Here is a 12757-nt window from a genome sequence, read left to right as displayed (position 1 = left end):
GCATCGTGTAATTAATAGGATTTATGCATAACTTGGCTGAGAATTTAAATTCAGACTCTGTTTCAAAGAGTCAGGACCATCTTGGTGGCCTGTGCTAGCTATGTCTATGTGGTTGATGACGAAATTAGACTGTCTGATTGCTGCAAATTTACATGATTAATTCTAGGTCAAGCTAGCTCCAACTACATAATAAAAACACAATGCTAATTATAATAATTTCATGGCCTTGAGTATTTTAATCTATGACTTTGAATATATGAAAAGGAATGATTGGATGGGCGGAAAAAGAGCCAACATAAGTTACACAATCTGACTAGTTTATTACCAAAATAAATCATCTGGAAAAAGAAGAGATATCTGTGAAGGTTTCTTCTTCTTAATACACTGACTGAACGAATCCCATTGAAAAAGCTACTAATGTAATGAATAAATAGTGATGGGAGCTGTCACTTAAAACAAAAAGAACCAAGGAAACTGGTTTGTCGTAAGAGTCCAAATAATTAATGCTAATTACTAGTCATTGATCAAGCTAATCAGTTTCAGTATAGTATTAATTAATTAATTAATTAACAAGTCCATATATATACCCTTTGTAATCTGAGAATGGTCCTCCTACTGGCTACTACCCAATTCCTTGCCTTTTCGAGTTGAATTGGAGTTGTATAATTTAGTACACAACCCACCCGCCACTATTTGTTCTTATATATATCGCATCTGTCAGAAAAGGATTGGTTGGTTTTTATCACGGTGACAATCTGATTAATTATATACAATCAAATGCTGGAAAGATGGATTAGTGATAGATCATAGAGGAAACAACCCATGAATTGATCAATTATTCATGAACAAAAATTAATTAAATACGTGTATACTACTATTTATTTGTAATGGCTTTCAACCTCAATGTCAGTTAGCTTCTTGTCTGTTTCCCTAATTGAGCAAGGCAACTAGTCTTGATTTCTTGACAGGTTCATCTAAAAAAGGAAGAACAAAACGTATTGAATTAATATGCAATGATTTAACTAAAACAGACCCTTGTCTAATAGGAGAGGGAGTTTCTCACACATACACAATCAAAATGCCATGGAGTTCGAACCTGAAATCTTTATCTGCAGGTCAAGACCCCCTTTCACTGGGCTAGACCTATTGACAAATATTATTTTAAAACCGGCACTAATGAACGTGTACTTTGAATTATTGACCACAGGCATAACTAACGTCAAGCCATTTAACAACTCTTTTGGCACTTGTGATTTATGCTACGAATATTTTCATGGTCCCCCACTTGGTATTGCTCTTACTGCATGCTTTGCAACATGAGATGAGATATATGTTAACTTAATTATTGATTTGATGTGGTGCTCGCTTTCAATATTTAGCATCATACATAACACAACCAATGCTTCAGTTGAGCTTCAGACTAATATTAGTTCCTCCATTTCTTTCACCTCACCAACTAATTCAAAAGTCTAACAGGCTGTGTGAAGGTTCATCCATCTCAATCAATCTGCCTGTTATGCATGATTTACACAATCATTGGTGTTTCCTCCATTTGACACTTTGGCTCATTCTAGGTGTAGAGTAAATGATGACTAGTCACCTAGCCTTATGTTTTTTATTTTCTTCTTATTCTTGGTAAACGTCGATGAGAACAACCAATCTTTTAAGATTCTGAAAAATCAGTGCGCATTTAGTGGTTGGATACCAAGATAAGAACCAATCTTTTCTTTTGTTTTTAGGGCGGCAGTGTAAGTTGATAACTTCATATGGCCCAGTTTGATAAAGTTGAAAACCTCCCTTAAACAATTGGAAGCGGAGAAGAAAATAAAATAAAAAATTATTGGGTTTGTGAGGGGCATAAATCATTCACCCCCTTAACAAATACATGTTAATTATAACCCACAGCTAAAATGTTTGGTGACCTCCCTTGAAAGTTTAAATATACGAATTTGCTTCACCCGTTAAAACTAGGTAGAGAAAACAACACAAAATTCTAACTGTGGGTTGAGGAAACCCAATCATGCTTTATCATCAGCGACGCGAAGCAGCTATGGTGGGATCATGTACCTGCTTTAGCACGAGTTCATGTCTTTCAAAATTTATTCCACGCCAAAGGGAATGGGGAAACTAAACTTGTATCGTGCACAATCTCAAGATATTGACAAAAAAGTAACTACTTTTCACTTTCAATTATAGGAAAGCTTTCAATTTCAAACAAGATATAAAGGAGCTCAAGCATTTAACAATTACCTGATCACGGCCATTGGTCTGCCAGCCAACAATTATGATAGGAAAATGCTCCAGACCAGCAAGCAACCCCATCTTTCCAAGGAAAATGAAGAGATAAACTGTTAAGGAGGCACTCCTTTACAACTGCAGATAATGTCTTAAATATTGAAGAAGAACACATTGTTAGGTTTCAAGTTTCAACACAATAAGCTGAATTTATTCCGCCACATAAAATTTTCTATCTTCTGCTTCAATGCAAAGCATCTAGCATCCATAAAATGGTCACTCGTACCCAATTTCCTTCTGTCCCACAACTTATATCAATCTTGATCTCCCACTGCACTACCTAGCTTCATATTCTCTGATTCAACCAGTCGATAATGTCCTTGGCAATAGCTTCTCGTTCTGGCTCAAAGAGGAGGTCATGTAATAACCCGTCAAACAATTTTATGCTTTTGTCAGTTGAGGAGGCTTCATTGTACAGTTTCTGGGAGGCTTCAGGGTCAGTAACAGTATCAGCGGTGCCATGGAGAACCAAGAAGGGGACTCTCAATTTGCTTAGATTCTGCTGCAAGTAGGATGTGATTCGGAGAATCTCATAACCAGTCCTCACACGGATTGATCCAGTGTACACTAGAGGGTCTGAATACTTGGCAACTAGAGCTGCTGGGTCACGAGAAACGGGCATGCCCTTTTTATTTGCTGCACTTATCTGGTATCTTGGAAGCAAAAATGAGGCAATTGGAGCAATTACCTGGCATGATAGATGGAGGTGAGCCTGGTGAGGGGATGACCTGACTTACTGAATCTTTGTAATTTGATATGCATTTGCAAACTTGTAATTGTTTTTATGCTCAAAAGTACATAAATATTAGATAAAATAGAAGAGGTTTTTCTGACCACAAATATTGGGTGCGAAGGCTGAACCCCAACTGCAGGTGATGTCAGCACCACACCTTCTATGCTGGACTCAACTTTTGGGTCAAGCATTGCCTAAAATCAGTTTTCCAATATAGTGTAAGTTCGGATTAAATTCCGGTCAATGGATTTAATGTGAATAAACAGAAGTCGATAAAATAGTGACTACCAGAAAGTCATTCATGCAATTGCAAGAAAGAAATCACTTCCTGCAGTCCATACCTTAAGTATAATAGCTGCACCTGTGGAATGTCCAAAACAGAAACATGGTAGGCCAGGATTTTCAGCTAAAACCTTTTCAAGAAATGATTTCTGCATAAAATTAAAGTGCGAGAACACACGTAAATATTTAATCAAAACAAAGTTCCTTCTCATCATTAAGAACTGGATTTAAAAACTACTTTCTCATCAGGATATTGTTAATGAGCCTTGAAACATACCATATCCGTAACAGCATAATCAAGAGAAGGAACATATGCATGAAGCCCCTCACTCCCACCATGACCTATATGGAAAAGTCACTGAGAACAGTTATACAAGAAAGAAAACAATGAACTAATACTTTGGAAGATATAGCGCAATATATCAGGGAAAGTAGTAAGTTCACAGGTTTATGATTTACCCTTCAAACTCTTAATTTATTATCTATATGACCATCAATTTGCACCACAAATTTGCAATGAAATCAACAAGAAGACAAAAAGGCAGAAGAAGGCTCCGTTCAAATTAACAATAATACACAAAGACAATAGTTTTATTTTTTCAAACGCTAAAGAAAAAGAAAAAAAGAAAAGAAAAGAAGAAGCAGACATGACTAAAACCAAAGACAAAATATAACCCATTACACACCTGAAACAAGAAAGTTTCCAAGTGCATTTTAAGTGAACAGAAAAATACGTCATACATGATTGCACGCTTTCGACTGGATGGCTGTATGGGATGTACCTAAGTACAAATTCAGCTTAAATCTTTCTATAATGTTTGAAATTTCTCACTCTGATAGAGACAACAGATGTGTAACTGATGTTTCTAAGACTTTCGCTTATTTTCCAAAGCGTACATCTCTCTTTCTTCGAATTTGAAACATACAAGGTTAGACACAAACACACAAATAATAAGCTTACTTATAAACAGGAGCTTCACAAGTTACCTTTTCGCACCAATGGGCATCCAATTTACTCAATCCCTGCAACATCCAAATATATATGCATTGTTGAAGAGAGTGATCTCTAGGCTATGAAAACAGTAATTAAGAAAAGGATGAGATTTTAGATTTTTTGAGATAAAATTTACCCCTCATCTAAAAAGTTAAGGTTCTTCTTGTACCACAGAAAAGATAGAAGTAAACTGGGGGGGACAGATATCGGGTACATAGATACTTTGATTGGATAAGGAAGGTAGAGTCATGGCACACTAGATGAAATATTGAGACTATGGAGTTAAATAATTGGTCAAATTAGATCAATTGAGAAGCTCCATTTTAAGATACTTTGATGTGGTCGGGTTCATTATTGACCTTCCCAGTAAATTAACAGTGGAAAATGGAACTGCTGAGGCATTGCTCTAATTGTGGATCTATTTCTTTTTCTATCTCTTGTATAGCACTCACAATGCTTGCCTAGTAGATTGATCTTGATGACACAGAACATGACAAGAATGTGATAAAAACAATACAAAACGGTGCTCATTCCAGCTTATACACAACTACAAAGAAGGAAAAAAAAAATTGTTGACAGGAGTAATGAGCGCTTTAACTAGTTATCCAGTTGACCAAACGTGGATATAAATTACATGTTTTGAATGATGTTTAACAGATTGTAAATACGGTAGGATTGCTGTAGTTTCAAAGTTTAACTTTATTTGCTGTAGTATTTTAGTAATAAGCCATCCATGGTAAGGTTCAAGAATTGTACTGCACCAACTCCCTCTTGATCAGAAAGACTTGTAAAATGTTGTCCTTAGAGAAATCAGCCTTTAATATTTCTATGACCAAACTTTTCACAGCCTTAAAGATGAAACTAATAATGCTTAATTTAAATGAAAGGAAAACCAACAGTTCATACAAATTAACAATCATGTTATCTCTATGCACATTCGCTTGTAACTTGCAAAACCCCAATAAAATTCTGGAACAGAAAGTATGATAAGGTTGTGAGCATACAAGTTAAAAATGACATACACAGGAAACTGGCATTAATTGTCTTAGACTTGAGGTATCATCTTCGAGAAAGAACATACAGATCAATTAGACTTGTCAAGACGGTTAAATGCAATGATCAGAAAGTCAGAATGGTCTTGAACTTACCAATCCAATCCATTCCATAAACCTTGAAGCCATTAGAATTCAGCTGCTTTGCAAAGTCACTGTATCTGCCACTGTTCAAATTATATAAATCTCTTAATATATTTATTTTTAAAATCAACTAAAAGTAGAATTAAGTGGGAATTATGTACAAATGACAAACCTATGTTCGTTCAAGCCATGCATAAGAATGACAACGCCCCTGCAAGTGTAAATATTAGCTTAGCAACTTAGTTCTGTAAAAAGATGAAAAGAGAAGTGAATATGCACTTAACGGTAGGATCCATAAGACCTAAGAACAAAAGATGCAATCACGAACATATTTTGATATAAATTTGGACTGCTTTACTTTGTAAACATGCCCACATGACTATCACCTAAATATTTAATACACCTGACTTAACTGAAGGTCATCCCTCAGGCAAAAGAAAACAAAAAACTAAAGGCAGCTGTCCCAGTCAATCAAGCTTCTCAAACTTCTGAACAGATAAGATTCTCTTTCAGATCTTTTTTTAATAACTAATCCCATGGAAGGCTGCATAGAATGGAAGATGAATACAGATACGGAAAAGTGTTCTCCAATCATCCATGCTGGATTGTCATTTAATCTTTAAGCAAGGGCAGCCAAACTTTAGCAGAGCAAGGGCAGTGAACAATGAACCATATCAATATTTGATTTGGAACCTAAAAGGTATGGATATGAATGATAATTGTCCATCCAGAATCTTTTTCTGCAATTTACTATATCCACTAGGGGTTCAAAGTAAAGTTAGGAATTATGATTTCTTTATAATAACTGATGCTGTTGTTATTTTACACAAGTTTATGAAGTCAACAGTAACTTCTGATAAAACCCAGGTGTTCCTTAGGGGATCTGTCATCAAGAACAGCTCACTTGCCCAGGTGTTTCCTGACATTATCATTCTACTTGAACATATCTAATAGAAGAATAGTCAACAAGCAAGAGTTCCTAAGTGGTCATGAACCTTAGATGAAATGATTCATCAGAAAGTTGTGCAAAGTCCAACCAATTCATTATGAATTTAACTGACTTTTACTAGTCCTACCACTGAAGCAAACGCACCACCCTGTCCAGGAAATATTAAAGTACTAGCTCCTTTTCTCGACCTCCCCACATCCTATATTTTTATAAAATTGGTTGCATTATAACTAACTTATCTTGATAGTTTTCTTGAAAATAGACAATGCCCCAAAATGGTCCCTGCAATATAATCCAGCTCATTATGCCATAGATTCCACCCATCATTTGTCAGGTCATACAGTAGGCTCTAAATTTGGTAGTTGATTTGACATATTACATACCAAATAAAGGAAGGCAAGAACACTGGGCAGAGCCAGAGTGGAAATGACCAAGAAGTGTATTTTCTGAAAATCCAGATGCATTGCGTAAACATTGCATTTATCGTGCAGGCATAAGGACAAGAGATTAGAGACGGGACCTTAAGAAAGAGAAGGGTCCTCATGAAAAGGGATATTTTGTTTTTAAAGAGCCACAAATGGATTGCTGGCTTTACTAGGATATTGCAATCCTCGAGGCATGGTCCTGGTATAGGGAATTACAAAAACAATCGCTGCAGGTTAGAGGTTACTTTATTCCTTGTGGATATGGTATGCATAATACTTAGTTGGGGTCCAATGGAATGTCCAGGCCGATAATATATTGGATATGTTAGAATATGCCTTGTATATACTAAAAGGAAAGTGTGAAGTTGGAATTACAGCCATTAAGAACAGCTCCATGACAACGAGCACACATTATAGCGAGTACAAACTGACAAAGCATTCAAGTTAATTGCAAGTTTGAAAGATTCAAATTTAAAAGTACAATGGCGATGCAATCAAGAAATGAAGCTAAAAAGATGTTAAGTTTGATCTATCTGTTCATTCATTAACTACATTAATAAGATTGGCAGCTCCTAATTAAACAATTGCCAAAAAGATTCCTCCGTAGGAAACGATATGCAGTAAATTTTAAGAGTGAAAGGGGAAGAAAAAATGAAATTAAACTTTCAATTCCAGAAAGTACATTTCTGCATTGGCCAGCTCCAGGGCATGTTCATTCTTAAGATTACTCTTGTTTATTTTTTTGGGAGCATAAATTTGAGCTCCAGGAACTAAAAAGTTTCGTTAAAGAAGAAGAAAAGAATCAAAATTACCTGACGTTAACCGAAACGGGAGTCCAACTCTGCGTGAAAAGGGTTTCACCTCTGGGAGTTCCAAAAATGGAAAATTGCCTGACCGAATTCTCATCATCATCTTGGACAACTCTAAGCTTGGCTAAAGCTCTCCTTGCCGCCACCTCCTGGTCCACCGGCGACGACGAGCTGCTCTTCCAGGGCACAATCGCCGTCGGCACCCGCACTACCGGCCCCCTCTGCTGCCTCTCGTCCTTGGGCGACTTCTCCGCCAAGGCAATGATCGACGGAGAAGAAGACGAGGAGGACGACGCCGTTCGCTTGCGGCCGCGGAAGGGAAGCAGGAGGAGCAGGAAGAAGGCATTAATCAGCATCATCAGACTCCGCAACGCCCGCAGCGAGAACAAGGCGTTTATGCGGCCGCTTGCCCCAGAAGTTAAGATCAAAGACGACGACGCATCGTTGCCTCGCTCCGCCGCCATTTGGTGTTTCGGTTTGAGGCTTGATCTTCTGGTGTGAAGCAGCAGTAATGCTGATGATGCTGACGACGAAGACGATGACTTGAATTGGGTTTGGGATTGGGATTGGACCTCCGCTTCTTCTATGAATAGCTGCTTTGGTTTTCTATGGCTGTTTCTCTTCTTCACATGAAACACCAGAATTCTAGTTTCTATAATCGCTGTTGTTCCCAAACAGATCATAAAAAAATTGTGTGTGTTAACTCAATTCTCGGTTGCTCTTTTGCCAAATTTAGAGCTATAAATAAATAAAGCTCTTCTCCAATCTTCAATCTTGGAAAGTTGTGTTAGAATTAATTCAGATGGACAGCAAATCGCAAAAGGAAAAGGACCAGCAAATAGCAAAGACTCCGGGTCAAATTAGGATTTAATATTTTGATTCTGAATTTAGGGGAAATTAAATTTCGTGATTCGGTCCATCTTCCTTTCTCTTTTCCTTCCTTGGATGGCTTTTATTTGAGAGTTTGTCTGTGGTGCGCCGGGTGTACCTGTACAGCCCATCACGTGCCCTTTTTTAAAAAACAATGAAAACCGGTTCTTTTGGTTAACCAGTTAAACTAAGGAAAATAAAAACTCCCGCTCGTTCAAAACCTAGGCTGCACACAGATCGATTTCGTCTATCTCCTCCTCCATAGCTTTGCACAGCCACAGCTCTATTTCGGTGAATTCATAGCTGCACAGCTTCCTACAGCCTGAAGAAGCTCCCCCCACTTCGTCTTCTCCATCTGAGGAGCAGATTTCAGCCAAAACCCAGAAACCCACTTCGTCTTCTCCAGCTGCTTCCTCCATCTCAGTAAGTTCGTGTGTTGATTTTCGTTATGTGTAATTGATGGTTCTATTTAATTTATTCTTCTAGTGATTTTGAATTGTTGTTTCAGTTTTTTCATTGAACAATTCCAGAAATTAATGATTCAAATTTTGTATTTCTTTTCCCACTCTGCATTTCTGCTGGGTTGTTATAGTGCCTCTTGATCTGATTGTATATATAAATACCCATGAGGCCTCTGATTGTGTATGATTTAATTGTGGTGGGTTTGTGATTCTGAAAGTGGCGTGAGGTGAAGTGGGTATCTGACATTGATGGCTGTAATGTTCATGCAATTGCATATCTCTGTATGCAATTACTAATAGCCTGTATGCAAATCCAAGTCATTGAATGCAATGACAGTATATAGTTTTTGTTTCAAATTATGCAACTCAGGTGATTTCGTGGTAGGTAGGTAGGTTTGACTGTGGTTTAGAATAATTTGTTATGGGGATTAAAGTGTTCCGAAAGTGTAATGTGAGGATTGGTTAAGATTTGTATTGGGATTTGAAATGAGTAAGAATCCCGACCCAATAGAGAAATGCATGGGTGGGTTGTGTGCATTATCTGTGCAATGTAATAATCGAGGGCTGATGCACTTGCAAGTAGTATCGAGCAATTGCATATCAGTATATGCAATTACTAAGCTACTGTATGCAAATCCAGGTCCCCGTATGTTTTTAATTAAGCAATGTGATGTTGTGGTGCTTACGGGGTTTAGGGGGCATTAGGCTTTGGATTAGTATTCAAATTCTCAACGCTACAGACAATTGCATGATAGTAAGTTGTGCATGATTTGCGCAAGTTATGGAAGCTAAAAAAAGGGGATCAGCAAAAGGAAAACGCAAGGGCGACAGTAATGTGCAACAATCAAGAGTTGGGCGAGATGCATTTTTTAATTTCATGTAAGTTACGCGTACATCTTAAAATTGGAAATGTGGTTGCTTAATATTGTGATGGTTAATTGATTAAAAATAAATGATTTACAGGAAAAAACAACGACATGAAATGGGGAAAGAGGCAAATGCAAAGTTGGACAGAAAGGTGAGAGATGGCAATGGATTGGGCAGTTTAGTAATTATTTTATTAAATAGGGTCTTTTAATGAGGAAATTTTTTTGTTTCAGGTACAAGAAGAGATTGCTAATAAATGGAGGAATTTGAACCCTCAAGAGAAGGCAACATATGGCTCTGCCTTGGATTTATCGGGTGGGCAAGTAGAAGGATCAAGTGGGCAAGTAAACGTGTCAGTGAATGAGAAGGGTTTTACCAGTAGATGCAGCCCGGATCGATTCCATCAGACGGTGGAAAAATTGTCGAATCAGAAGCGCTTAGCAATTAATGAAATTGGGTTTGGTAAAGTGGCATCTTTGTGTTGCACTCGTTTACGCCGCGAACTATGCCAATTTCTAATTGAAAGGTTCAATCCTGATACGTCTTCTATACAACTGCACGGCAATGTGATTGGAATAAGTGCCGTTGAGTTTGGGCGTGTTATGGGTCTTAAGAACACCGGCGAGGTTGTTGAACTTGAGTGGCTGGTAGAAGATGAAAAGGTGAAAGAGTTAGTGAATAGTTTCGGTGGAAATGGCAAGAGAGTATTAGTAAGGGATTTAGCTGAACAATTGGAAAAGTGCGAAAATGCCGATGAGGACTTTAAAGTTCGATTTGTGATGTTCGCACTTGGCACTGTACTTTGCCCGACCTCCTCACCATCAGTGACGGGGAACTATTTAACTTTCTTGACGATCCCAGGGAAGATAGAGACTAAGAACTGGGCCGACCATGGATTCAACTTCTTATGTGAAGGTATTAGGTCGTTCAAAGCAAAGAAAGTTTCGTATGTAAATGGGTCACTACTATTTCTCCAACTACTGTATTTCGATTCAATTCTCCATGGTGGAGTATATGTTGATAAGTCTTTGGATCCCATTGTGTCATGGGACAATAAGTCGGTGTGGAAAATGATTAAATGGGTCAGAAAGCAAGGTGGGTTTGATAGTCCAACCGTTCGGGTAGTTTCAAAGCACAGTCCAACGAATGAAGTGTCGAGAGTAAACCTTGAAAGAATTGTTCAAGAAGTTGCAGTCAGTTTGGCGCCAATAATACAGGCCGAGGTGAAGCGATCAGTTGAAGGACTTGCTATAACTTTGGGGCCGATAATACAGGCGGAGGTCCAGCGGTCAATGTTGGAACTCACTGACAAGGTAATGAGTCAAGTGAGCTCCTTCAATAAAGACGCAAGACAACATCTTCATCCGGGACATGAAGATGTAAATCAAACTAAGGACAGTCCACTGAAAGAACGAGATCAAGGTGGTGAGAGTGTTGTGAAGAAGAAGGGTGAAGAAGCTAGCAAATTAAAGGAGAAAGGTGTAGTTGATGTAAACAATACTTGGATGCTATTACCGGATGGACAGAGTTTCAGTGAACCCGAGGTATTATGACCGATTAGGAGTTTGAAGATCGAGTTTGTTGTTATCTTTTAGATTTTTTAAGCATGCATTTATTTACATAGTTGTAAAATACTTAACTTTTGTTTTTCGTAAATGTAATATTCGAATTCCCTTTTCCGCAGTTGAAAATTGGCGTGGAAAAGAGGAAGTTCACAAAACCGGCCCGTGGTGATGAAACTCGAATTAAAACACGTCGAACGGCCGAAAGGCGTCCAGGAGTTCTTTGTAGAGAGCCATGGGTTGACCCGTCAACCGCAAAAGGAAAGGTTGTGCATTCAACGACGTCTAAGATGAAAATTGGGCCTTTCAAATTAAAACCCGGGGACTTAGAAGACTCCGATTTAGAGTTATTTAGTTATATTTTTAGGTCTAACAACCTTTCAAGGTAACTACTTACAAATGTTGAATTATGCCATTGACCAAATTCCTGATATGTTCTTGCGCACGTGAATTTAATTATAAGAATTGCTTTCTTCTTCTGTTGTAGTGGCGAAATTATAATTCAAATTGAAAACAAACATCATGTCACGAGAGGTGAGTTCATGTGCTTAAGGCCCGAAGAGTGGATTAATGATGGAGTACTCAACGCACACGTGTATTATCTAGAAGAAAAGGGGTCAAGGAATTGGTACTTCCCCACATATATGGCGGTAAGCATTCATATTGGAACCCTGTTATAGTTTGTCATTTGGTAAATGAATTTACGCTTACAGTATATGTGAATGTAGGAGCAAGTTCATAATACAAGTGATGGTCAACTTTTCGAATTGGCTGTCAAACTGAGAAGGGAAAACACAAATCGGTTCACCGTAAGGCTTAAGAAGTGCGAGAAGGTAAGAATTTAAGTTGTTATTTAGAACATCTTTAGTGTGCTTTTGTATACGCATGTTTTTCTAAGTAAGTCATTGTGCTGCTAGATGTTCATTCCCGTTTTTGATCGAATCGGGAGTCATTGGTATTTGATTGTGGTGCTTCCTAGCGATAAAAAAGTTGAAATATGGGATAGCCTCCCCGGTCCTAAGTACAACGCAGGTCGTTATCAACAAGCAGAACGAATTGTAAGTTTAATTGACCTAATGGTCCGTTTGTATTTTTATTGTCCTAACAACCCGACTAAGAATTCATTTGCATTGATTGTGTTGTAGATGAAAGTGTTGGACCACATTTACAATGAGGAGATTGTCAACTATTTTGAAAAGGGATGGCAGTTTGCAAAATTCAACATTGTGCTAACTGACAAGGCCCGTAGACAAGTAAATGGATGCGATTGTGGTGTGTTCGTTATGAATTGGCTACAAGACATTGAATGCAGATCACACGGTTCAAATAAAGTGAGTCGGCATATATATCGTTTCATGCTTTTGTCAAATGTCT

The 12757-nt window shown here is 37.9% G+C and overlaps 2 protein-coding genes across 3 annotated transcripts; one reads left to right on the top strand and one right to left on the bottom strand.

Moving 5' to 3' along the window:
• Positions 1821–8579, bottom strand: LOC18777545 (monoacylglycerol lipase). 2 transcript variants are annotated; one of them, XR_002271674.1, is made up of 8 exons: positions 7627–8579; positions 5613–5651; positions 5453–5523; positions 3588–3652; positions 3370–3459; positions 3130–3222; positions 2251–2983; positions 1821–2067 (listed from the first exon to the last, which is right to left on the bottom strand). XR_002271674.1 is itself a non-coding variant. In XM_007209916.2 (7 exons), exons 1-7 carry the CDS (start codon positions 8304–8306, stop codon positions 2582–2584), a joined length of 1440 nt encoding a protein of 479 aa, XP_007209978.1. In that variant the 5' UTR covers positions 8307–8569; the 3' UTR covers positions 2159–2581. The 2 variants fall into 2 exon arrangements, 1 of the variants encoding a protein (XP_007209978.1); XM_007209916.2 differs by lacking the exon at positions 1821–2067 and having other exon boundaries at positions 2159–2983; positions 7627–8569.
• On the top strand, positions 9980–12528 carry LOC18775894. The gene is made up of 6 exons (XM_020564813.1): positions 9980–9997; positions 10055–11365; positions 11506–11768; positions 11871–12033; positions 12112–12216; positions 12301–12528. The coding sequence occupies exons 1-6, from the start codon at positions 9980–9982 to the stop codon at positions 12526–12528; spliced, it is 2088 nt and encodes a 695-aa protein (XP_020420402.1).

Source organism: Prunus persica, chromosome G5, assembly GCF_000346465.2.
Source record: "Prunus persica cultivar Lovell chromosome G5, Prunus_persica_NCBIv2, whole genome shotgun sequence".
Lineage (NCBI taxonomy): Eukaryota > Viridiplantae > Streptophyta > Magnoliopsida > Rosales > Rosaceae > Prunus > Prunus persica.
The sequence above is the reverse complement of the archived record's forward strand: the minus strand, read 5'-3'. Positions and strand labels throughout refer to the sequence as shown.